Raw genomic sequence first — 27,182 nt, 5'->3', positions numbered from 1 at the left:
TTGATCACCAAGCTGTACCACTCCACTCTTAACTCCACAGGAACTTTAACCAGGTCCTGAGTTTGAACTTTTAGAGTATTTCCCATTTTTTTCCTTACCATGGCTATCTCTATTTAAAATTACATTCTTAGATAAGATTCAGAGAACAAAAATTACTGAGCCAAAGTATATGATCATTGCAAAGGTCTTCACATTTATTGCCAAATTGATTTCCAGAAAGGGTGGTAACCAATTTTTGCTCCTAGTAGCATCGTTGGGGGACATTTTTCATCAGACCCTTGCATTATTTTATCTCATTCTGTAATCATTGCTAATTCAACAGGTAAAATATTATATACCTTTATATTTTGCCTTTGGTTATCCGGGGAACTTTTTTTTTTTTTTTTTTTCAAAAACTTCCTTTCCATTTGTACTACAGATTTGTTTGTTAAAGTCCTTTGCTTATATCCTAAAGTCACAATACTTATTTCGATTTACAGATATACTTTACCTCTAAAACTTCATTATGTCCCTGGAACACACTCTCTCTCTAGAACAGGCAATGTCCCTGTTCTTCAGTGAAGCCAAGGTTGAGCCAACTGGCACCGGTTCTCTCTCAGGCCATTCTGTTCACTCTGCCCACAAATGGCCAGACTCACCCTGGGGTCAATCTCAGTCCAGTCTCCAAACTGACGACTGTTACCCCAGGATAACTGAAAGTCCTGACGTGAAACACGGCGTGACTGTCCGGGGTTCTGTCAACGCTGGCAGCAGCGGCAGCACGGCACCCCTCAAAAGCTCTGTGCAGGGACCTGGCCTCCCTGCCTCCAGCCCTGATGGCCAAGGAGAACAGGGCATGTTTGAAACTGTCATGGATGTAAAAACTGAGCCCAGCTGGCCATCGTCAGCACCGTTGCTGTGTCTGCCGGGGCCATTTCTTACCTCTTACCTGCCGACTCAAGGGCTCTGAAAGGAGGACTTATATGTGTGCCTTTGGCCCAGGGTCTGTGCCCTCTTTATCCTGGCACAGACTATTCAGTGGGGAGAGGTGTTTGGGGAAGGAGGAATGGGAGGTCCCAGTAGAGCCTGGGCCTGGAGCTTCCTGAATATAAAAAGATACACAAGGGGTTTCTAATTATGGTGCATTGTTTGCAGATTAGCACCAAAATCGGATCAGGCTAATTACAGTAATTGATTTGACTGAGAAGTGCTTCTGAATGATGTCCTGCTGTGACTGTTTTCCTCTCTGGACAATGACTGGATGCTCTGGCTGGAGAGGGCCAGCTGCCGTCTGGACAGAGATGAGGAGGGCCTGTGGCTGACCGGGGAAGGAGCCAGGGCAGAGGAGAAGGGAGGGGTGGCGGTGAGCCTCCTGGGGGCCCGCCCGCCAACTCCCTGTGCTTTGCCGTCAGGGCCAGTGGACATCAACATCGTGGCCAAGTGCGATCCCTGCCTCTCCAGCCCGTGCAAGAACAATGGCTCGTGCAGCCAGGACCCGGTGGAGCGGCACCGCTGCGCCTGCCCCCATGGCTACCAGGTACGCGGGCCACCCCCACCTCCCAGCTGCTGGGGGCGCTACGCCCTGCTGACCACCCCTCTCCAAGGACAGTGGATAAGTCCACTTTACAGCTCACCCCAAGCAGTATTTGTCAGCAAACCCCGGAACTGGTGGGGCCTTCCCAGTGGTATCACAGCCACGCCAATCACAGAGGACCCCACATAGTCTTTTTTTTTCTTCAGTTTTTTTGGATTTTTTTCTCCAAAGTTTAAACTTTTTATTTTGTATTAGGGTATAGCCAGTTAACGATGTGATAATTTCAGGTGAACAGCAAAGGGACTCACCCATACGTATACGTGTATCCATTCTCCCCCAAACCCCCCTCCCATCCAGGCTGGTACATAACAGTGAGCACAGACCCCTGTGCTGTACAGTAGAGGACCCCTATAGTCTTGATAGTGATGCAGGGGGAAATTTAATACTTGTATTTTCTTGCTTGAACGTGGGCAGATTAAGTCTCAAGAGCTAATTTGCCTCCAGTGAGAGACATCCCTTGAACCCACAACCATCCTGACTTCCTTACAGGAGGATTTCTGAGTCTCCCCTACCCCTGACCCCTCTCTGCTCTCAGAACAACCAGTCCTGAAAGCTCTGGTTCCAGCTTGAGGAGGTTCAGGGATGGGGATTAACAGGCCTGCAGGCTGCCGAGCCAGCCTTCCCGGTTGACAGGCTCAGCTCAGCCAAGCCGAGGATGGACATTCCAGCTCTCCTGTCCTCCCTGGAGACCCAGGCTAATTCCAGAATAACCCTTGCCTCCTTCCTCCTCTCCCTGCGATATCTAGAGCACATTATCCTCTGGAGAAAATGGAAGAGGTCCTGCGCACTCTGCTTGGCACTTTATTCATCTTTTCCTCTGTGAGGAAGGATTTATGAACTCTCATCTTACAGACATGGAAACTGAGCCTCAGACTTGTTGAAAGGGCTTGTCCCAAGCTTGTAAGCAGTCAAGTTGTAACACAGGGCTACATGATTCCTGAGCCCGCCCCCCTTTCCCCTGGACAGTTTCCTGGATAACTGAGCCCTTCAGCGTGCCAGCAAAGCCATGACTGGATCCTCTTGCCCACAACCCTCCCAGCTTCCCAGATTCCAGCATCCCAGGGCCACCATCGGAAGGCTCTAGGCAAGCCAAGAGTCTGTAGACGGTGCCCAGCCCATCTGATGCACACACCTGGTCCAGGCTGAGTGGGAGGGAGCTGGCAGCCCTGGTCTTCTGTCCCCAGGGGGGTCTCTGGGTACAGTGACAAGCTTGACAGGCAGACTGGCTCTGGGCAACAGGCCTCCGGGGTGACTTTCTCTGCTGTAGCCATGCCGCCAGTAGACAGTGTCAGAGTGCCATCTATGGGCCTGGGACAAGACAGCCAAAGCGTTTCTTTGCAGCTGGCTTCCTGCCCAGGCAGCCAGCCCCAGACACACACACACATACACACACATGTATAAGGCGGTCCCAGACACACACACACACATAAGGTGGTCACACACACACACACACACACATAAGGTGGTCCCACACACACACATAGGTGGTCCCAGACACACACACACACACACACATAAGGTGGTCCCAGACACACACACACATACACACACACACACACATAAGGTGGTCCCACACACACACACACACACACATAAGGTGGTCCCACACACACACACACATACACACACACATAAGGTGGTCCCAGACACACACACACACACACACACACATATAAGGTGGTCCCACACACACACATAGGTGGTCCCAGACACACACACACACACACACATAAGGTGGTCCCACACACACACACACATAAGGTGGTCCCGCACACACACACACACACACGGTGGTCCCACACACACACATACTTACATACATGTGCTCAGTTGCTCAGTTGTGCAGCCAACTCCAGTTCCTCAAACTCAGGGTGGTCCCAGACTCATGCCCTGCCCCCCAACACGCATATACACACTTACATACATGTGCTCAGTCACTCAGTCATGTCCAGCTCTTTGTGACCCCATAGACTGTAGCCTGCCAGGCCCCTCTGTCCGTTGACTTTTCCAGGCAAGAGGACTGGGGTGGGTTACCATGCCCTCCTCCAGGGGACCTTCCCAACCCAGGGATCGAGCCCCTGTGTCTCATGTCTCCTTCATCGGCAGGCAGGTTCTTTGCCGCTGCGCCACGTATGTACACACACTGTGGGGGAGGCTAGAAGTTAAGCAGGCATGGGTCCTCAAAGTCCCGTATGCTCGATGGAGAAAATGCAGGCTATGGATTTACGCTGCTCAGCAGGTGTGGATCCCGGCTTTTCCTAGTTGTGTGGTGAGAACCCTAGGCTTCCCATCTGCACACTAGGATAGGACTTGTCCCAAAGTCTTGCTGTGAGAATCAGATGTACAATAACACATGCAGTGTACCTAGAACAGTACCCAGCATTCAGTAAGTACTCAATAGCTGCTAGATGGCTGCCTTTCACCTTCACCCTACATGCCGGCCCCTGATGCCAGGGTGGTGGCTGTCGGGAACAGGTGGTTTCACCAGGGATTCTCCGTCTGTGACCCTGAACCCCCAAGGAGTGTCTGCTGCTTTCCTAGACTGTGACATGTACGTCTATGCATCCCCAGTTCCGCACGTGCACAGTCATCTTTTTAAGCATCGACGATGCACCAGGCACCGGACCGCATGGGTTTATTCCTTCCTCTGCTATTTATAATCACCTTGTGAAGAGGGTGGCGTCATCCCTGTGTTAAAGATGACTGCTTCACGCTCTTGAATCTCACTTCCCTCACTTTAAAGTTGGCCCGAGTCTGACAGTACTGGAGCCAGATTCAAAGCCCCAGGCTTCTTCCCATCACATGTGAGGACAATGTGAAGCGCGCCTGGCCCTTGGTGTCAGAGCAAAGAGTGCACCCCTGGGGTTCCTGCAGGATACTGCTGTGTGTTTGGGTTTTGCTTATAAGATCCTGAACATCTTGTCAATTTTGGAAGAATTTGAACAGAGACTTTGATGTTTAGGAAGTCGAAGGACCCAGGCAGGTATGCTGCTACTGCTCATGGTGTAGGATGCCGGTGGCGGTGATTCTGGTGATAGCATGATGATGGTGGTGGTGTTCATGATAGTACTGTTAGCAGCTAGTATTTATTGAGTGCTTCCTGACTGCTGGCAGTGTCCTGAACAAGCTACATACATTATCCTGCATAGTCCTCATCAAAGCCTTAGGAGACCAGTCCTAAAGTGACGCTCATTTTACAGTTGAGGAAATAGGACATAGTAGGTGAGCAAGCCAGGATTCAAAGCTCAAAGTCAACTGATTCCAGAATCCATGCTCTTGGCCAGTGCATTCACCATCCATGGGCAAGCACCATGACAGCAGGGACTGCAGGTGAGGGTCCTTGGCCATTTACAACCTGCCTAAATCTCCAGGACAGGGAGATACACAGGGTGGTGGCGAAAAGACCACCGGGGCCCTCTGGAGCCTGCCTCTACCCGACATGACCTTGGACAGCTCTGGTTCTCCTCCCCACCCGTTTCAGGCTCCTCAGCAGTAAAATGTAGCAGACTGAACCAGAGGGGTCCCTTAATCGCATATTGTTCACACTCTTTTTGGTTACACCTGTCCTTTCTGCCAGCAGAGTGATTGCCATAGTAGTTCTGGGTGAATTGCTAAGAGGACAACAGTCACCAGACAGCTGCAAAACGCAGCTCGAAGTCCAAGCATTTATCTAGCTGTTCCCAGAGATCTCCGTGTTTCCAGCCACTGGTGAATGTTCAGTAGCAGCTGCTGTACATCAGATGGCTCAGAGGTTAAAGCATCTGCCTACAGTGAAGGAGACCTAGGTTCAATCCCTGGGTCGGGAAGATCCCCTGGAGAAGGAAATGGCAACCCACTCCAGTATTCTTGCCCGGAGAATCCCATGGACGGAGGAGCCTGAACACGACTGAACAACTTCACTTTCACTTTCACCGTACATCTGTTCTAATGCCAGGTCCCTGAGAAGCAATTTAAGTGCATTATCTCGCTTAATACTCCTCCAAAAGAAGGACAGTCTCTTTTGATAGATGAGGAAACTGCGGGTTCAGAAAAATTGAAAAACATACCCAAGCTCACACACCTGGGGAGCACATTCGCTAAACCCAGAACCCAGCTCTCTTGCTGCAGAGACTATACTAAGCCCTCCACTAGCAACTGACTCTCTGTAGCCCCATTTTCATCATCTGTAAATGGGAATAACCATACTGACTGCAGAGCTGTTGTAAGGATTAAAAGGGGTCACGTGTGTCTTGGCCCGTCTCAGTACCAGCGTTCAGTAGACACTTAACAGAGCGTAACTCTTACCATGATTCTAAGATTTGAGAATATAAAGTAGAAATTTTGGCTGATTTTTTGCAGCCATTTAGCTCGTGCATATATGTGCAGTGTCTCAGAACAGTGCTTCTCACACTTTAAGGTGTGCAGGGACTACCTGAAGACCTTGTTAAGGGGCAGGCTCTGATTCATTAGACCTGAGATCGAGTCTGGGATTGTGCATGTCTAACAAGCTTCCAGGGGACACGAGGCTGGTAGTCCAAGGACCACACTTTGAGTAGCAAGGTCTTAGAGCCACCCTGCTGGCCCCATCTCAGAAACAGGATTCCGGGGTTCGTAGTTTCCAAGGTCCTATAAAGGAACCTAGAAGGCCTGGCCAAGTCCCAGTCCTCCCTGTACCACACACGCACACCGTAGGGAGGGGGTCACGGGAGGCAACCAAGGAGCATTACAGGTCTAGTGGTTTGAGCAAAATGAGGCTCAAGAGCGTGGAACTGAGCTAACTGGCCAGGTGCTAACAATGGTGATTGTTTCTGAAGAGCCTGTGAATGATAGAAACCCCCACCTCTGGGCCCAGGCACCACATTACCAAATGCAGGCTCTGCCTCCTGGGTTCCAGTGCCCTGTGGCATCAGGGGCTAGAGGAGACACCACCTCCACCCCTGCTCCCACCCCAGGGCAGGAATTCCCCGGGAGCTCCGGGTACTTGCAGGTCCCCGGAGCAAAGACCCTGGCCCAGGCAGGGGTCAGGGAAGCCATGCCTTGACCTGCTCAGGGTTCTCCTGTCCTGCAGTCCAGGCCCATTTATCTACCACACACACACACACACACACACACACACACACACACACACCACATACCTGAACTATTTGGTTGTTGTTGCTGTTTAGGTGCTAGGTGGTGTCCTACCCTTTGCAACCCCATGGACTGCAGCCCACCAGGCTCCTCTGTCCATGGGATTCTGCACTGGAGTGGGTAGCCATTCCCTTCTCCAGGGGATCTTCCTAACCCAGGGATCGAACTCAGGTCTCCTGCATGGCAGGTGGATTCTTTACCATCTGAGTCACCAGGGAAACCCAAAAATCTATCGCAGACCCCCATAATCATTATGATTTATATCTGAATAGCTCTTATTTATGGAGCTACGTTACCTGCCAGGGTCAGGTGCCTTAATGAGTGTGATTTCTAATCACACAATAAATCCATATAATAGGATTATTATTGCCATTTTACAGATAATGAAAACAAGTCTCAGAGCTGGCCATTTCCTCAGTTTATCAGCAGCAGCCAGGCCAGCGCGTGCGCTCAGACCTGCGTGCCTGCAGAGCCTGTGCTTTGAGAGAGGCGAAGCAAGCGCCCAGCGAGCAGTTCCCAGAATCGCCTTTGGACTCGATGTCTGGGGGGGGGCGATGGTGGACATATTGCCTCACTTTCCAAGTCCATCTTCCCTCTCAGTAAGAATGAGGGTAATAACAACTGCACCCATATGGTAGGGGTGTTATGAATATTATACACCATTGTGAATGTGAAACTCAGTATGGGTCCTGGAACAGAAACCATACTTCGAATATGGGAGTGAGGATGAGCAGTGCTGTTTCCATCAACACACAGCTTGTCAAAAGGGATCTCACGTTGCTCTGGTTTAGGATAAGCCCAGATCCCACCCCAGATCTCCTCCCCTCCGAGAAACCTCTGACGGGCCCTTTAATGTGCCAGGCTCGACAAGCAGCAGACAGACGCAGCCCTGCCTTCCGGCTGCTGGAGGTGGGACCTGCGGCTGCAGCGCTGAGGCAGTGGGAGAAGGCAGAGCACAGCAGGGTCCAGCCAGGAGTCCAGTGTCTCTCGCTGCATGCATGGCAGCAGTGGCAGAGCGGGAAGGAGGGTTTTCTCGGGCAGATGGCGAGCAGGTGGTGTGGCAGTGGGAGGGCGCCCGTGATGGCCCCCGCCTGGCCCCGTGCCCACACTGAGTCCATAGCCCAGGAGCAAACGCAGCAGACATCCCCCCCCAGGATTGCGCAGGTCGTCCAGGGAACCGGCTGCCAAAACCTGGGTGCAGTGCTGGTCCATCGGTGCCACGGGAGAAGCTGGTGGCAGAGGACCAAGACTGGGGCGACTCCGTGGGACGGAGGCCTGTCTCTGCAGTTCCTCCTCCCTGGCATGCTCTTCCCCACATGCACACTGTTGCCACCTTCTTAGCTCACACATCCCCTTCAGGGTGCCTGGTACAGAGGAATCCCACTCTGCCCAAAATTTCTCTCACAGGGGGTCTCGGGGTAGCCTACCGTCAGGATCACCCACAGAACTTAAGAGCAGATAGCAACACCCATGCTCATGTCTGGACCAATCAGAGACAAGCTTGTCATTTTAGGGGGCCAAGGACTGTTGACCACACTTCAGCCATAGTCTCCCCTCCAAGTTGTAGATTACAGTTATGCCTCAGTGAGGTTAGTGGTAATATCTACTGGCATTTATAGAGTACCTTTATAGTACATTTATAGATGTATTACGGAATATTTTAAGCACTTCCTTATTGAAAGATCTAGTTCAACTCTGGCAACAGCTCTATGAGGTAGGCGTGTAGAAGTTAAAAAGCTAATACAAAGTAAAGGTCAGCCAACCAGGAAGAGGTGAAGCTGGGAGGGGAACCAGCTCTTCCTGGCTCCAGAGCCCCTGCTCGCGGCCCACGGGTTAGGACGGTGGGGAGGGGCTGAAGTCTCGGCAGTAGTTAGGCTGGGGGCCGTGGTCCTGAGCCGGGTGTTCCTCTCCACGCCATGCACATGGAGCGACCCAAGGCAGGGGCTCCCTTGGGCTTTCCCCGGGTCACACAGCCAGCTCCCTGGTCCCAGAGCCCTGGGCGACTTCCCCGGCCCTCGTCCCAGAGGGAGCTGGGAGCCCACGGGGCCGCCTCTTCACGGCGGCCGAGGAGAGCCTCCCTTACCACGTGCTTCTCTCTCTCTCCTCAGGGCAGAGACTGCACCGTGCCCATCAACACCTGCATTCAGAACCCCTGTCTGCACGGAGGCACCTGCCACCTGAGCGAGACCCACAAGGGCGGGTTCAGGTAACAGCGCGCCCTGGGCCTCCCTCCTCAGTCTGCCCTGCAACTCTGCGGCAGGCAGAGGAAACCCAGCTCTGCGCCTCCTGCGGGCCCGCACTCCGCCCAGCCCTGGATGTGAAGGACTTTAAGGCTTTGCCTTCCCTATAAGGCAGTTACTGCTATCCCTCTTGTACAGATAAGGAAGTTAGGGCATCAGAGGGATAAATTGTTCGTCTGCAGTTACACAGAAAGTGTTCCGACTGGCATCTGAATTCAGGGAGTCTTGTCTCCAGAGCCAGGGGGTCTCCAAGGGAACCTACAGTTGCTGGCTGAAGTCAGAGCAGGATAGGATAATCAATAGCTCAAAAAACCTGCTGGCCTGGAAATCCCACTATTCTTTCCTGTGTTGATTACATGCTCATATGTGCCAGGCACTTAACTCTAAATCTCATTTAAATCTTCCCGAGGACCATATCCAGTACAGGTAGTTCCCGTCCCCGTTTAATAGATGGGGAAACTGAGGCACGGAGATTGATTTGCTCTGGGTCACATATCCTGACACTCATTCCTGAGTCTTCCAACCCTGCCTGTTTCCTCCCTAGCATTAAGAGCTCAGGAAGAAAAGAGGTAGAAGCCACTTAGGTTTTGTTCTCATCCCTGTCTTTGGAGCTGGCCCTCTGGGCCTCTGCCAAACCTCTGGCCCCTTCCTGCTTCCCACCCACCCCTCGCTGCCTGCTGATGCCCAGTTTCCTGGGCCCTACCCTGGTAAGAGCAGATCAGGGGGAGCGGGCCCATGGGGCACCCCCAAAGAGCCAGGGGGCCAGGCAGCAAAGGAAGGGACACTGGGTGCCGTGCTGTGTGAGGAGGTCGGAGCACTCAGGTAACAAACAGTGAACGACCAGAGGCCCTCTGGCCGGGTTACTATATGGTCTGTGAAAGAAATTCAGCTTCTGGGCTCCGGGTTCTCCCTGGGGAAGACAGCCGCCCACATATCTATCTGCCAAGTTAGCCCCATCAAACTCAACTCTGGAAAAGCGAAATTCAAGGCAGAGCTCATTTTCCTGCCTGCAGCGGGCCAATCTCTCTCCCACTGATAGTGGACCTGAGGAGAAGCCAGCCAGAGCTCACGCAGCAGTGGCCACGTGGCCTCTGTCAGGAAGCACTCCTCCAGGCCTGGGGAGCCTGGCCCCGTCCCGACCCCCAGTCCTGGGACCCACGTCGTTGTCCGCAGGCGGCAGGGGCGCCCCTGCAGGTGTCACTGCCCTCTCTGTGGGGATGCGGAAGGGTCTGTCTGCACTCTCCATCACCGAGGAAATCCAAATGAACTGGATTGTTTAGGACTTAATTTTCAAGGAAAACAGCCCAGACCTACAGGATTTGGAAAATGGGATGCAGGGCTCAAGCAACGAGGCCCTCATCCTGGGATGGCATAGCTTGTGTGGGATCTCCCACCTCACCCCACTGCCCAGGGCAGCACCTGGTAGGCTGGCACAGGGAGGGCCCCTGTCGGGTGGCTTTGCTCCTGTGTCCCTCAATTCAGTGACCTAGCGTTGCCGTAACAGAGGACCACAGGCTCGAGGGCCTGGAACCAAAGAATGGCTTCTCACACGGCTCAGGATGTAGGGGCCTACTCCTTCTGAAACCGGGCGGGGGCCCCTTTCTCTCCTTCTAGCTGCTGATGGTTGCTGGCAGTTTCTGGCACTTCTTGACCTGCAGCTGCAGCCCTCTAGTCTCTGCCTTCAGCTGCACACACAGCCTTCTCCCTGGATCTGGGTCCACATGACCGGCTTCTTACAAGGACACCAGTCATGTGAGATGAGGGGCCCATGCCACTCCGGTGCCACCTCATCTTCAGTTAGCTCACGACAGCTGCAATGACTCTGTTTTCCAATGAGGTCACATTCCGAGGCTCAGTGGGGTGGGGGGTGGGGGCGGTTAAGATGTCAACGTATCTTTTTGAGGGGACACAATTCAGTCCATGACACCTCTGACTAGTCAGAATTCTGGAAGCATCACTTACCTCTTAATCCAGATGCTTCTCCAGCCTTGACGCATTGACTGTCTGCTCACAAAATAGGCAAAGGCTGGCAGGGCTGGCTGGACAGGAGATGTGACTTGCTGTCTGTCCACACAGCTAACACATTGCTCTTGAGATATCTTTGACATCCCCTCCTCCCTCCTCCCCCCACCTCCCACCAGGTTTCCAGTGAGGACAAAAGAGACTTTAACTTCTCTTCCACCCTTGGTCCAGTCCATGAGCAACCTCTGCTCCCTTGACCAGCTCCTTCTTACCCCACTTTCACTCAGTCCTGAGAGTCCTAAGTCCTCTCCGGGGAGAGTCAGAGGAAAATAACTCATATCAGGAAAATAGACAACTCTATGGTTTAAGATCTTCAGAAACCCACCCCGCTGTGGCTCTGAAGAAATGACCTTCTTCATGAATGCCCAGGGTCCCTAAGAGAAAAAAGAAGAAGAAAAAAAAGAAAGGCGTTAAAGTCATTTATTTTGCTCCATGAAGAGTTGAAGAGCTCAGACCCAAGAATCCTTCTGCCTGCCTTTTGTAGAAAATGTGACCCACTTTTCAGGTCATAGAAAAAAGGATGTTAATTTGGATTCTAAGGGAATTCCCTGGTGGTCCAGTGATTAAGACGTGGGCTTTCACTGCCTTGGACCTGGGTTCGATCCCTGGTCAGGGAACTAAGAGCCCACAAGCCACATGGTGCAGGGAAAAAACAAAAAAAATAAGACCACAAAAATCCCACTTTCTATTAGTTTAATTTCAAGTGGAGAGAGGCCTGGGATTCTTGGTCTGAGCTGGAACACAGTACCCTGGTCCCTGACGAGGAGGGTGGCCCATGGGAAGAGTGAGATTCCTGCATCATTCATTCAATTTCATTTACTCAGACTCTCATCTTCCACCTGCACCCTCTCAACTCGCCTCGCCCCTTGTCATCTGCCCAGCCTTCATCAATACTGACTGATTTTTTTTCTGACTTATTATCGGGCAATGCAGCCTGACCCCGGAGCTGTGGCCAAGGCCAGGCAGAGGAGAGGGGATGAGGTTTGTATCCAAGAGGTTTAACACTGCAGGGACAAGTTAAGGAATTGTGTCATGCTGGTCTATAGTGTTTTTAACCAGAAAGTGTTGGCAGGAAAGGTGGCCTCCCACCCGACCCCCTCATCTTCCAGGAGCAGGAGGGGGCTCAGAAGTAGCAGGAATACATGAGAAGGAGAAATGGCATCCCTGAGGGAAGGTTAAGGAGGTGTGTGGTTTTGTCTAGAACAAAATCTAGCTGACATGCTTTCTGTGCTGTGTATCACTCTAAGTGTTTTCCTTATATAATCTCGTTTAATGCCTACAGCCACCCTGGAGGTAGATAGTACCACCAGTCAACAGATGATGAAACAGACATGGAATTTAACCCAGGAAACCTGGTTGCAAAACCTGATCTTGGCCACTAAATCGTGCTTCCGCTCCAGATTAAAAAGCTGCCCTTGAGTCACAAAAAAAGTACAGAGTTTGTTGTGCTGTTTCTCTTTGTCTACAAAAGAGACTACGCATAGAACATAGCTGAAGGGTCGCTTAGGAGACTGGGAGGAATTAAAGCTCCACCACTTCCAGCTGAAGGAGGCATTGCCAGCAGGAATTGCCCCCAGGCAAGCAGCCACCCAGGGCCGGGAGAGACTGGAGGCAGAGGGCTATCAGAAATGCCCCTAAGGCTCTCAAAGGTCTTCCTGCTCAGAACGCCAGGCCTTGTGTGCCCCAAGAATGGCCTCAGACTCCCATCCAGAGGAGAAATCTGACTGACTGTATTTCCCACCCCCACCTTCCCCCTGCCGCTCCAACCCACCCCCACTCCCTGACCCTTGACCCCACCCACGCATCCCCAAAGCTGCTCCTGCCCCCTGGGCTTCGAGGGGCAGCGCTGTGAGATCAACCCAGATGACTGCGAGGACAACGACTGCGAGAACAATGCCACCTGTGTGGACGGGGTCAACAACTACGCGTGTGTGTGCCCGCCAAACTACACGGGTGAGTCCCCGATGCCCAGGGCTGGGCTGCTGTGCGGGGCCCCGGGTGGGCTTGCCATGCATTGGAGGAGACCGCTGTGTGCTTGGCCAAGTCTCACTCTGCAGACTCCAGACTGTAGCCTGCCAGCTGCTGTCCGGGGACTCCCCAGGCGAGAACACTGGAGTGGGATCCGCCCCACCCAGGGATCAAACCGGCGTCTCCTGCATTGGCCAGCACGTTCTCTACCACTGCACCCCCTGGGAAGCCCACCACTCTCTAGGCTTCTTTCAAAAACTCCACCTCTTTTCCCCCTCTGGACAAAGGCTTGAATCCAAAAAACCCCCATAATATGGCCTGAGAGGCTTCCCAAAGACCCTCTCTCTCCGTTTGTCCACCCCTCCCTCACCCACCCCCACCGATCGCTCAGGCCTCCCCACTTTGAGCAGGTCCCCGGCTTTCAGCTCTCTGTTCATTTAGTTCGTGTTCATCCCCTCCTTTGGGAGCCCTGGGCTCCCCGGTGGTGTCTGAGGCCTGGGAGGCACTTGCCTTGCGCTCATGCTTCATTCAGGTCTGAACTGATGGTGGGAGAATGGACGGGGTGGGGTTGCCGAGCAAACACTTACGAAGGCAGTTTCCTGCCTGCCTCTTCCGTTGACCCGGATGCAGTTCTGACTCACTGCACTTTGTTCCCGAGAATGGGACATCGAGGTTTTGTCTGTGCCAGAAAACGTCAGACGTGTCCCACAGAGAACATACCGCTCAGTGTCACTGGTGGAGAAGAAGCAGAAGAGGCTTAGAAGGCACACAGGCACCCTCTGTGAAGGCAGGGTGGGGTCCGCGTGCCCCCACCACAGCAGAGAGCCAACTCTGGGGCTGTGTCTGCCATGCTTTTCCGCCTAGCCACCCTCGAACCGTCCTTCACCCTGCCCCAGGCACACCTGCCCCACGCCTCTCTGGCTGGAAGCTTGTTTCTCTCCATCACTCTCCACGTGGCCTGACTGGGTCGAATGCAAGGAAGTTATCAGTGGTGTGTCTTCCAGAAACCTGACCCCCTGCAGGCCTGTCTGACCTCCCAAGTTCTGCTTTCTGGTGGTGTGAGTTTTCCAGGGCTTATCGCCAGGCCTTATATCTTTGGGTATTTATGACCTGTTAGGCATTTTTCTGGCCCTGTGAATTTCAAAGGGGATGTAGCCAGAGACCAGAACTTCAAATTCTTTCCATATTTTCTTCTCTGAGAAAACCCACGGGCCTTACTTATCTGTAACAGGTGGGCTGCACTGCTAAGCCCTGGCTGCCCCTCCAGGAAACCCCTGCATTTCCACCAAGTTTTCCCATTATCGCGCTGACAGCTGTGTGTTATAATTGCCTGGTTATTTGTAGATCTGCCCCCCCAACTCAACACACATACCCCATGGGAGAGGTTGGGACTGGATCACTGTGGTGTCCCTAGCCCCTGGCAGAGTGCTACCACACAGGAGGTGCTCCATAAATGAGTGTGGAATGGAAGACAAAATAAGCACAGCCCAAAGTCAGGGGTGGGCTTCCCGGGTGGCTCCGGCAGCAAAGAATCTGCCTGCAGTGCGGGAGACCTGGGTTCAGCCCCTGAGTTGGGAAGATCCCCTGGAGAAGGGAACAGCTGCCCACTCCAGTATTTTGGCCTGGAGAATTCCATGGGCTGTATAGTCCATGGGGTCGCAAAGAGTCAGACACAACTGAGCGACTTTCACCAAGTCGGGGGTGATTTCAGCTGTTGCAGCCCCTGGATAATCAAGTGAAACAGCCAAATGGTAAAGCTCTAACAGTGCCCAAGAGATGTCCTGGGTTCTCCTCGTGGTCACTGCCAGGGAAATTGAGACAGAGGTGCAGAAAAAAGGAGGTGGCTAGAGAATCAATGGCAGGCTCCTGATACCGTGGCCTCCTGACCGGGGACTCGATGAACCTGAGCTTCTAGCCGGGGCATCCCCCTGTATCCTCCCTGACGCCTGGGCTCTCTACCCGCCCCACCAGGTGAGCTGTGCGACGAGGTGATTGACCACTGTGTGCCGGGGATGAACCTCTGTCAGCATGAGGCCAAGTGCATCCCTCTGGACAGAGGATTCAGGTGAGGCTCATTCCCAGGTCCCAAGGATTTGGCTCCAGTAGCCTGGGTTTGAGGCAGAAGCTCTGGGGTTCTTTCCATATTTTTTTTTTTCACTCTCTCTGTTTCTATTACCTATTTGCTAGCATGTGCTTTTCTGTACCTCTGACTAGTCCCGGTCTATTTCTCTCTTTGCCAGTGTCTTTCTTTATGAGTCTCTGTGTCTGCCCTCCCTGTCCTCTCCTCTCTTGAGAGAGCGAGCGAGCCCCTTTCTCTGACCCCTCCCTAGTCTTCCCACTCGTCTCTCCCTCCCTCTCTCTCAGTTCACGTTTTCTTTGTCTTTTTCCTGTTAGAACACTTCAGTTTTATGTATTTATTTATTTCAACACCAAAAGCGGCTAGTTAACAATGTTGTGATAGTTTCGGGAAACAGTGAAGGGACTCAGTCATACCTGCACGCGTATCCGTTCTCCCCCGAATCCCCTCCCATCTAGGCTGACACAGAGCCGTGAGCAGAGTTCCGTGTGATCTACAACAGGCCCTTGTTGGTTATCCTTTGTAAATACAGCCTATTTATTCCCAAAGTCCTTAACTGTCCCTTCCCCGCGACAACCACGAGTTCGTTTTCTAAGCCTGTGAGTCTCTGCTTTATAAGTTCATTTACGTCATTTCTTTTTAGATTCCACATATAACAGATGGCATATGGTATTTATCCTTCTCTGACTGACTTCACTCAGTCTGACACTCTCTAGGTCTATCTGTGTTGCAGCAAATAGCCTTACGTCTCTCTTTTTAACGGCTGAGTAACATTCCAAGGCATATGTAACACGTCGTCTTTATCCATTCCTCTGCCGGTGGCCTTGTAGCTTGTTTCCATGTCTTGGCTGTTGTAAACAGTGCTGCGGTCAGCACTGGGCTGCATGCTTCTTTTAGGGTCAGTTCTCTGGATGTAGGCCCAGGAGTGGGATTCCAGGTTCATACGGTAGCTCTATTTTTAATTTTTTACAGACCCTTCATACTGTTCTCCATAGGGACTATACCAGTCTGCATTCCAGCTAGCATTGCAAGAGGGTTCCCTTCTCTTCACATCACCTCCAGCATTTATTGTTTGTGGATTTCTTGATGTTAGCCAGTCTGACTGGTGTGAGGTGATATATTATAGTTTTGATTTGCATTCCTCTAATAACTAGTGATGTTGAACATCTTTTCATGTGCCTATGGACACGTGTCTCCTCTTTAGAGAAACGTCTTTTCAGGTCTTTTGCGCAGATTTTGAGTGGGTTGTTTTGTTTTGACGCTATTAAGTATCGTAAGCTGTTTGTAAGTTTTAGAGACCAGTCCCTTCTCAGTCGCGTCATTTGCAAGTATTTTCTCCCAATCTGTGTGTTGTCTTTTTGTTTTGTTTATTGTTTCCTTTTACAAAAGCTTTTGAGGCTCAGTCGGTCCCGTTTATTCTTGCTTTTATTTCCATTATTCTGGGAAATGAAAGCGACGTGGCTGTCGCCACATCTTTTCTTCCAGAGCTAGTGCAGTGGAGCCACCCCACAGAGGAAGCAGAGGCCGCAGGGCATCTGGTGCCACTCCCCAGATGCAGCCCGCCCTGCCCGCTGGCTCCAGCAGGTCCGCCGGCTCCTGTGCCTGCGCGTGGTGGGGGCGGGGCGGGGAGGAGGCGGGCTGTGGGCCCGGAGACGTGGCCGCTGGGGCGGTGGCTCCAGGGGAGCAGGAGCACGCTCAGGCTGTTCTAAGGGTACACAAGAGGCCGCCTCGGGAGGAGCCTGCAGACCAAAGGCGCCCTGGGGCCTCACTCCTGGGCACTGTCCCCACCTCCTCCCTCCACTCTCCTCCGCGAGAGTGTGCTGGCGCCTCTCCTGCAGGAGGTCCTCCGTGAGAGTGTGCCGGCGCCTCTCCTGCAGGAGGTCCTCCGCGAGAGTGTGCCGGCGCCTCTCCTGCAGGAGGTCCTCCGCGAGAGTGTGCCGGCGCCTCTCCTGCAGGAGGTCCCGGGACCTTCAGGTCTTGGGATTTTCCGATACTGGGCGGGACATCTCAGAACCCTTTGGTCAAGAGCACTCTCCTCTCCCTGAAAGCTCCTTTCCACACACCTGCCTCCCCTCCTTCCCAGTAGGCTCTGTCTGCAGTGAGTGGGGAAAGTGGGGTCCTCTAACACCAAGGAATCAGGGTCGGGGGATCTGACCTACACCATATCAGCTGTGGGGGAACCCCAGACCAGCCCTCAGCAAAGACACCCAACGTGACCCTCACAGCCACCTGCAGAGATGAGGGATGTGGGTCTGGAGCTCGATGCCTGTGCTTACGAGCCTTGAAGGAGAATTCTGACCAGCCTGTCATCCAGTGGCATCTCCAGCCGCGTCAGGACACAAGCTGAGACTGCGGTCTAGATGTCCCCAGGAGCTGTCATCACTCAGAGTCTGTTCAGCTCTCAACCACGTGGCAGAGAGTTCTCAGACCTGGGGGTGTTGAGACTCTGATTCTGTACTGCAAGCTCAGGACTTCATGCAAACCCATGATCTTAGAAAGCCCCCGACATCATGGGATCACAGGGTCTTAGAACTGTGGACTCTTAGATTCACGGATTCTCCGAAACTTGAACTTGTAAACTCTTAGAATCCTAGAATGTAAGAACGATGGGTTCCAGTTGCTGTCCCCCCGCCAACCCACTGCAGTCCCCAAATCCTCACTGTGGTGAGGGCTGGTGGGTAGTATAGGAGGTTTCTTATTTCCTCCACCCGAGGCTCTTGCCATGGACCTGGGGAGGGAAATTTGACACCACACAGAGGTTTAGAAAAGAAGGAGTTCCTGGGGCCCTAGATTCAGGCCCTGGGTGCTGCTGGCGTTCTGAGGAACGGGGAAGAACCTCCTGGAGTAGAGAGGGAAGCCCTCTACTCTAGGAGGTGAGACTTGAGGTGACCACCAAAGGGTGGGCGGCATTGGGATGGGCTGAGAGGAGCAGGCCCCTGCAGGCGGAGCAGCGTCTATGGTAAGTAAAGGTGGCCGAGGGCTATGAGCAGGTGTGCTGGTGTTTCCTTTTCTGTCTGGACATATGCAGCCTAGAGCCCGGGGCCAGGAGAAATGTTAAGAGGAGTGCAGGGCTCTGGCCTCAGAGGGAACAGAGCAAGCTGAGGTCCTTCAGGTCCGCCTTGCCGACTCTATCCCCTGGGAGACGTGCCAGGTAGGCTCTCAGGTAACCAGGTACCTAAGTGTGAGGAAGAGCAAGAGATGCCTCTGCTGCCTGCCCCGCTTCTCCCACTCCAGGATCGGACTTCAGACCAGGGCTGCTCTTTAACTGAGGGGCGAGCAAAGGGCTGGGAGGAGAGGCTTAAAGCACAGACTTGAACCCAAAGCTGCGGCGGTTGGACTGACCGGCAGAGTGCTTTGGGTATGCCTAGGAAGGGGAAGTGGTGGTCGCTGAGCTAGGAAGACTGGGTAGAATATCCATGGACAGAAGGAGATGAGTGGTGTTGCCGGCCAAGTGGACAACGGGCTCAGAGGAGTCTGGCTTCGATGAGCACAGCGAGCGTGGAGACTGGTCAGAAGTGGTCCAGGGCGCTGGGCTGGGGTTGGGGTGCTAGGGAGTTAGGACCACAGATCTTGATTCTCTGCTCCCTGTCTCTGGAAACTCTACTGTAACCAAGACCTCCTTGAGTTCAAGGACAAAATAGGATAGAAAGAAACCAGTCTAGCTTTCAAAATCTTGAGATACTATATTTATGCACAGTGTCTCTTAGAATCTTGATGAAGTCTACAGGCCAACTCAATAATGTTGATTTTTTTTTTTAATGAAGATGCGTTTAAATCAAAAGCCCCTCCCAGTGCAACATTTTTCACTTTATCCCACAACGCTCCCCCCACCCCCCTCCCACCATCACTGCAATGGCTCACATCCCTGGCGGGCCACAGGGACATGAACAAGAGAGACGTGCAGTCCCTGCAGCCTTTGCCCAAGTGTGAAGGTGTTTGTTCTTGGGGATGTCCTTGTATGCTGTTCTAATGAGGCCTCAACTCAACAAAGCAGATCGGACTATATCAGTATCTGTGCCGTGAACACTGAAATGGTAACATGCTGAAGGCCTGAAAGTGACTGCCAGCACACACTGAAACGACAGAACCGGAAGCAGAGGGCAGTGGGCAGCACTCCCTCTCTGTCAGGCGCTGTGTATTCCCGCGTTTCACACTCGGCACCCTTAGGCTGTAGAAACTGTCACCACTCCCTGTGTGGGCTGACGCACGGTGAGGTGGAGCAAGCGGCCGACATGTGTGCGTGGAAGGGGATGAGAGCTGACCCAGGTCTCACTGATTCCTCAGCTCAGTCCGGAGATTCCTGATGTCCTGAAGCCAAGGATGTCACTTGGTTACTCCTCTTTGTCCAGAATCAGTAAGTTACATGCATATCAAAATGGCATAAACCTCACGCTTTAGAAAAAAGATAAAGGCAAAACATGTGAAAACAGGGAATGCGGGCTATACCACCAGTTGCTGGTCTTTAGCCAATAAAGAAATGTTGTAGGGATCCTCGTCATTAGAGATGAGGTCCATGAACCAGCAGCATCAGCATCCCATGGGAGCTTATTGGGAATGCTCATTCCCAGGCCCCTACCCAGACTCCCTGAATCAGAAGCTGTACTTTTACAAGACTCCTGGGGGTTTTGTTTAGGAAGCACATGTGTAGAGAGGGCTGTAGCATTGGAAAGAAAAGAAGGCCGTAAGCATACCTGCCTCCAGACCTCTTCTGCTTCATCTCCAAGGGAGCGTGGCTTCCCTCATTCCTCCTGAAGACGTCAGCAGCCTTGAACTCCGTGCTTACTAGGCTGGGCTCGCCCCTGTGAGTAGTGAGTAGCTGTTGTTGCCTCGGGGGAAGCGCATACAGCTTGAGTTGCTCTGCAGGTACTTAGGAGTCAGGAGACACAGGCACGTGTACCTACCGGGCCAGGTCGAACCCCCCAGAGGCCTGGCCTGCAGCGTATGCAGCATGTACTCCCACAGAGTCGTCCCCAGGGTGTCGCTGTCAAAGACTGGAATGAGGTGGGGGCAAAGTGGTGAGAGTTTGCACTTGCTGGTGCAGCGGGAGGTCATGTGTTCCAAATCTATCCGTCATATAAGTCAAGGTGAATAGTCAGATCTTAGCGATTTCACAGCTTTGGGGTACAGGCCCAGTAAATCCTCAAATTCTAGAACTTGCCAGCCTCCAGGGACACCCAGGCCCCCTGAGTATCGTGCCTTACCACGAACCCGCAGCATGCAGCAACCCAAGCAGGATCTACTTGCGATTCCAGCCCACTTCTCTCCATCCTAGAGGGGGCGGAGCACGGACGGTGGGGAGGGAGGACCATCCCTTGTCCTGATGCTTCCCCAGTTGGGCACCTTCATCATGTCAGTGTTCCAAGATCTCACTTCCTGCCTCACCACCTGTTGCACACCTTCCCCTGTGCCAGCTTCCTCCGCTGACGTACACAGGCTGTGTCTATTTTTCATAGTCTGCCCAGTAACATTGAGCCAGCGACCCCAGAGAGGTGTGCAGGCTCAAGGCCCTGCAGGAGGGAGAGGAGCTAGGAAGGATCTGTGTTCATAAGTGCCTGTGTGTGTGTTTGAGCCCCTGTGAGTAAGGTGGTACCTGTGGACTCTCTCTTGCTGGGACTTTGACACATTGTCACCTCAGACAGAGGAGCCCAGAGATGCATGTTTCTGGCCCACCTTCAGGGAGACTGGCCATAGCAGCCGCCTCTGGCCAGGCTGAAGCCTGGGCCTGCAGGGACATGGAGCTGCCGACACGGCGCTCCTCTGGGAGAAGCGGGGCAGGCCCGCAAGGCCTGGGTTGAACCACAGCTCGCTACTCTCCCCTGGAGACCAGAGGCATCTATCGAAGGCAAAGGGATTCACCCTTCTCTTTTTTTTCCCCAGCTTAGTGTTGTTTTTCCTTTCTTTCTTTCTTTCCTTCTTTGAGTATAATTGCTTTACAGTATTGTGTTAGTTCCTGCTTTCACTTTCCCCCCTCCCACCCCTCCTAATCCCACCCCTCTGAGTCATCACAGAGTAGCAAGCTGAGCTCCCGTGCCACTGGCAGCTCCCCGCCAGCGTCGGTCTCACACCCGGCAGTGCGCGCCTGTCAGTGCTCCTCTCCCAGTCCACCCTACCCCGCCGTGTCCACACGTCTACGCCTTCATTCTGGCCCCTTTTCTAGATTCAGAGAAGTCCATCTTCACCCTTTTTCTAGATTCTACATACACACATTATAATATTTTTCTCCTTCTACTTCACTCTTTATGACAGACTCTAGGTCCATTCCCATCTCCCCAGATGACCCAATTTCATCCCTCTTTATGGCTGAGTGACATTTCATTGTATATACGTACCACGTCTTCTCTATCCCCGATCTTGTATCAGCCTGAATCTCTGGGGGAGACAGTCAGTAAACAATAGAGCAGAATCAAAGGAAGTGCCACAGCATCATTTCTTCACCGCGCTTGCCAGCTCCTTCTGCGCATCACACTTCATTCAGCGTGGATCTAGTGCCCCGCGCAGAGTGGATCGCTTAGCTTCTTAAGCCACCGTAAGAGGTGAAGGCACTGATTGTCAGCCACAGTTAAGGACGGAGACGCTGAAACAGGCACCGAGTAGCAGACACGTGGAGAGCAGCATCTGACACACGCGCGCGTGAACGAAACATCCTTACGCTGGGGGGCCTCAGGGAAGTCCAGTCCTCCCTGCCAGAGCCCAGGTCTCCTCCTGATCCTGGAGGGAACAGACCCTCCCTCACTGGGTGCCAAGAGACCTCAGCAAGGTGCTCTGTGAGAGGTGCGCGAAGGAGGGCTGAGCTGAATACCAGTTCTATGTAGACAGTGGAAGATCCGAGCCAAAACCTGTCTGACCACAACGTGCGCCCCTCAGCCAGCTCCTGACAGGTTTTGACTGGGATCTACCACTGTCTTCATAAAACTAGTTTCTACGGTGCCCCACGTAAACCAGGCAGACACCGACTCGCAGGCTGTGGGCCAGGCTCTGGGGAGCTCGCGGGGGCTGAGGGGCCTCGAGGACAAATGGAGATTGAGGAGAGGCTGCCTGGAAGCTGGCCGGCCTGAAGCAGCCACGCTCTGACGTGTTGCAGGTGCGAATGTCTCCCTGGCTACAGCGGGAAGCTCTGCGAGGTGGACGATGACGACTGCGCCGCCCACCGGTGCCGCCACGGGGCCCAGTGTGTGGACGCGGTCAATGGCTACACGTGCGTCTGCCCCCAGGGCTTCAGGTAGGGCTGAGGGGCTGCCGGGCAGGCGGCAGAGGGTGGGGGGCTGGGGGGCCCAGGCGACCCTAGCTCTGCATCTCCATGGTGGCTTTATCTCCCAAACCTTCCTCATGCCCTCCGAATCCCAGAGCAGACATTGTTAACCCCGTGTTGTAGATGGAAAAAGGAGGTACCCAGGGCAACCCCGTGGCAGCTGGACTTAGGGTCACGTTTGGGCATGATTCCGTGTAATGAAAGATGATACCATTTTGGAGCCCAGCTCGCAGGGTGGAGGTAGCCACATGGCCGCGCCGGCAGGATCATCTTTCTAGGCTGGAGAATAAACCATCATGGATTCCCTAGTGGCAGGAAAGTGGAGGTGGGTGGGAGGATTTGGGGCAGTCACTGAAGCCGGGCGAGAAAAGGGAGACGGGAGGCGCTGGCCAGGTGGTCAGGTGCCTGTGGGGTATATGGGCGGAGTGTATGGGTGTCAGCTCCAGCTCCCACACTGACCAGAAGGGAAGCGCACAGGGCGTCCCGGAGGGGAGGCCAGGGACCGCAGTCAAGGGGACCAGCCTGGGGGGGGGGCGTGTTCTGTATACATGTCAGGTCTCACGGAAGCAGAGAGCCAACTCTGCAGACGAGCCCTGGTCACGGACTGGGAACATGAGCCTGGAAGGAGCCGTGAGTTCTCAAGGCGGTTGGTTCCAAAGGCTGACTGAGGCCGTTTGCAAGCAAGGCTTATGAAAACATAAGTTTCAGGGCCCCACCTCAGGGCTATGAAATTAGAATCAGGGGTGGGGAAAAGGAGCTGGAAACCCACACTTTAAAAAAAAAAGTTTTTAATTGTGGCAAAATGCACATAACACAAAATTTACCATCTTAACCATTTTTAAATGTACAGGAAGTACACTCATATTGTTGGGCAACCATCACAGCCACCCGTCTCCAGAAATCTTTTATTTCACCAGCTGAAACTGTCCCTCTCAATCCCCCTTCTCTAGCCCCTGCAGTCACCTCTCCACTTTCTGTTTCCATGAGTTGGACCACCCTGAGTGCCTCGTATGAGTGCAACCAGGCAGTGTTTGTCTTGTTGTAACTGCTGCTTTGGCTCAGTGCCATCTCAAGGTCCATCCGGACAGCCGCATGTGTCAGCACGCCCTTCCTTTCCAAGGCTGAATAGTGTCCATAGTGTGTTCATGCCACGCGGCTTATCACTCATTCGTGGCTGGAAGAGAATCTGCACCTGTACACGTGTATCGCAGGTGATTCTGATGACACAGACACGGAGGACCTGCACTCTAGCCCAACTGCATTATTTTAAAAGTGGGAATCTGTGGCCTAGAGAGGAGCTGGCCTCCCGCCGTCACTGGCAGGGCTGGAACCAGTCCCCTTCCCTTTCATGCCACCCTCTCCCCAGGCAGCTGTTTGGCCTGAATGACCTGGTGTCTCCTCTCACCTTCCGCTGTCCTCTCTCCCCGCCGTCCTCTCTGCCCTCCCAGTGGGCTCCACTGTGAGCACCCCCCGCCCATGGTCCTGCTGCAGACCAGCCCCTGTGACCAGTACGAGTGCCAGAATGGGGCCCAGTGCATTGTGGTACAGCAGGAGCCCACCTGCCGCTGCCCCCCGGGCTTCGTCGGCCCCAGGTGCGAGAAGCTCATCACCGTCAACTTCGTGGGCAAGGACTCCTACGTGGAACTGGCCTCAGCCAAGGTCCGGCCCCAGGCCAACATCTCTCTGCAGGTGCGCCCCCGCCCCAGCTGAGCCCTTGGAAGGACCCTGACATGCTGCTGAGCTCTGACTGTTCTGCAAACAGCTGGGGTTGGGGGTCCTGGCCAACTCCATGCAGAGGCTTCTACAGACAGCTCCTGACTCCTCTAGGGAACAGTCATTCAACAACTACATGCCAAGCAGGCAGTGGGGATTCAGTGGGGGATAAGACAGCCAAGCCCCTTGCCCAGGGCAGGAGAACAAGAAAATGGTCAATGGTAACCCTTAGTGATGTGGGAGCATGCATGCCCGGAAGAATCAGGGAAGGCTTCCCAGAGGCAGTGATAACTAAGCTGAGGTCTGAAGGATGAGTAGAAGCTGGCGTGGAGAAGGGTGGAAGGGCTGATAGTGCAGGGTGAAGAGGGGGTGCGTTCGAGCCTGGGAGATCAGCGTGTGCAAAGGCCCAGAGGCAGGAGGGAGCAGGGCATCTTTCAGGGAGCAGGAAACTGTTCGGTGTGAACCAGAGTCTTTTCTGTCAGGCTCCTTAACCTGTGGATCTGAGTAGTTCTTCCAAACCACATTTCCGGAAGCTCTCAGTGCTGTTGGGGGCAGAGGGGAAGGCAAGGGGTACGATACAGAGACCCAGATGGCACTCGTGGTAAAGAATTCACCTGCCCGTGCAGGAAATGTAAGAGACGTGCGCTTGATCCCTCGGTTGGGAAGATGCCCTGAGGAGAAAGGGCGTGATAACCCGCTCCAGCATTCTTGCCTGGAGAATCCAATGGACGGAGGAGCCTGGCGGGCTACCGTCCACAGGGTCACAAAGAGTCAGACACGACTGACTGACTGACCGTGCACACACGAGACACAGAGCAGGACCCTGCCTATAGAGCAGGCTTGGTGAGCAGTGGGTAACCCAGAGGCACAGCTAGAGGGTGCAGGCCAGTCAGCCGCCCTGCCACGTGGCATCCACTGAGGCCCCTTCTTCCTTCTGGCTATGGCTACACTAGCCTGGGGTTAAGCTTATGGAGAAAAACATTCATTCAGCAAAGATTCACTGGCCATCTGTACCTGCCAGGTACCATTCTAGAGACTGGGGCTGCAGAGGTGCACAAATGTTCCCATGGCCTCGCCTCGTGGAGCCTCCAGTCCATAAGCAGGCCTCTGAGATGGGGCTGGACCACTGGCACAAACAGGAAAGAAGCTCTGGTTGCCATCATATCTTGTCCCGGGTCACTTCATTGCCCTTCTGCCTTCCTCCCTTAGTCCTACTCACTCAGAGACCCAAGTGTTACATCCCAACTAACCAGGCCCCGGGCCCCAGACACCCCAGTGTTCTATCCAACCAGCTGCCCCGCACCCCCTCTCTCCACTGCCCCTGTGCCCGGCAGTGGGTGCTGACAGGCTGTCCGAGAGCCCAGCCCTGAGCCCAGTGCCTGGCGAGCATGCCCTCTGAGCAGCGGCTTCTGAAACCAGTGCTTCTCAGCCTTGGCAACACATTAGAATCTCCCGGGGCACCTTATCTTTGCCTGGGTCTCACCTCTAGATATTTATATGTAATTGATTTGGGGTGAAGCCCAGACTCTGGTGTTTTAAAAAATTCCTGAGTTCATAGTCAACACTGAATTAAATAGTAGTGGTTAGTCTTTTGTTTATAATTATTACTATATACAATGAGATGAAGGCCCCGAGAGGCTAGGTCAGAGCTCATGGTTCCTGGCATTTGTATATATGTGTTCACTTACACACACACACACAACATAAAAACATAGCCACACATATTGAATACCCCATAAGTATTTGGAATTGCTCGATCAGCATTTGCTTGAGTATTAAGCATAGGCCTTTCTTATGGAAATATATAGACTAGCCGGAAGAGGAAGCAAGGCCATGAATTCAGACCCAGGGTTCGCTCAGGAAATGCCACCTGGAAGCGGGCTCTGGGAGGTGGGGGGGGGGGGGCCTCAGGGCAGCCCTGACTCTCGTGCCTCCCTCCAGGTGGCCACGGACAAGGACAATGGCATCCTTCTCTACAAGGGGGACAACGACCCCCTGGCGCTGGAGCTGTACCAGGGCCACGTGAGGCTCGTCTACGACAGCCTGAGCTCCCCGCCGACCACCGTGTACAGGTGAGGACCATGGTCCCCACCCCACCCCACCCCCCCCCCGCCCCGCTGCACAAGCGCCCCCACCCCAGCACCTTCCCGCCTGCATCGTGCGAGAAGCTGCTGGCAGCTCTGGTTCTGCTTCTTCCCCCTCCCCACCCCCAACACACACACACACACACACACACACACACACAGTCACAGTCACAGAGTGGTGGGTGGGAGCAAGAGAGGCGGTCTTGGAGGAAGGGAGGAATGCAGACCCACGGGGAGATGACACCTCATTACCATAAGATAAATGGCCAGCTGGCTCCTGGGCAGGAGCCTCTGCTCCAATGGAGACGAGGCTGCTTAATGAGATGCCCTTTTAAAAATGTCATCCCAATCTTTGATTAGTTTAAGAAAGAAAACAGGGGGAGATGAGCTTGGAACTCAAGGGGAAGAAATTCCAGAGCATGGAGAGAGCAGGACTTTTCCTTAAGTGACTTTCAGACTGTTCTAAAGGACAGTATTTCCTAAACTTCAGTCTTTCCAACCATCACCTTGATTTTTACATTATCTGTATGTTAGCTGGGCTATTACTTAATGCCCTCCCTTACATCAGCTTTAAATCTGCTCACTTCATCCTGAGTTAATAACATCTGTGAAATTACAGCTCTGTTAGTTTGCCATGCTATAATTTTTTGCCTCAGTCAAATGAATTCTCAACTAGGAACATTTAAAAATTATTTTAGTTATAAATACTTTTATAATACTATAAAAGGAATTACTCAAACAAGACATGTTTGTCTGTGTTACACTTAAAATCACATAAAACCTCCCCGTGGAAGGAGAGCCATTCCTTGGGGAAAGCGCAGGATGTGAGAGCAAACCGCCATCCAGAGGCCAGCCCTTCCCCTCTAGAGGCAAGAGCACGTCTGGTCGCGATGACTGAAGGGCAACGTTTTTCCCAGTAACTAAATCCTTTCTTCAATCAAAACTTTACGTGGAATTCAATCATGCTAAACACACAGGAGCACAGCCACCCTGCAGAGCTGGAGGGGGCAGTCTCCTCCTTCACACACACCCTCACGGAGGCCCCCAGCACGCCTCCCACTAATCCCAGTTGAAAACCATTGGCACAAACCAGTGGTTCTTTTTAAAAACTCATGTGTGTGCCTGGCTTCGTAGGTCTCGGTTGTGG

The 27,182-nt window shown here is 53.2% G+C and overlaps 1 protein-coding gene across 1 annotated transcript in view; it reads left to right on the top strand.

Moving 5' to 3' along the window:
- Positions 1-27,182, top strand: part of SLIT3 (slit guidance ligand 3) — a 723,236-nt gene that overhangs the window by 671,457 nt on the left and 24,597 nt on the right. Inside the window, exons 26-32 of the mRNA XM_027979969.2 lie at positions 1,392-1,516; positions 8,791-8,888; positions 12,758-12,897; positions 14,884-14,977; positions 22,071-22,208; positions 23,687-23,927; positions 25,893-26,023. Coding sequence (XP_027835770.1) covers positions 1,392-1,516; positions 8,791-8,888; positions 12,758-12,897; positions 14,884-14,977; positions 22,071-22,208; positions 23,687-23,927; positions 25,893-26,023 — 967 coding nt within the window. The remainder of the gene's footprint in view (positions 1-1,391; positions 1,517-8,790; positions 8,889-12,757; positions 12,898-14,883; positions 14,978-22,070; positions 22,209-23,686; positions 23,928-25,892; positions 26,024-27,182) is intronic.

This window comes from Ovis aries, chromosome 16 (genome assembly GCF_016772045.2).
Source record: "Ovis aries strain OAR_USU_Benz2616 breed Rambouillet chromosome 16, ARS-UI_Ramb_v3.0, whole genome shotgun sequence".
In the NCBI taxonomy this organism is placed as follows: domain Eukaryota; kingdom Metazoa; phylum Chordata; class Mammalia; order Artiodactyla; family Bovidae; genus Ovis; species Ovis aries.
The sequence above is the reverse complement of the archived record's forward strand: the minus strand, read 5'-3'. Positions and strand labels throughout refer to the sequence as shown.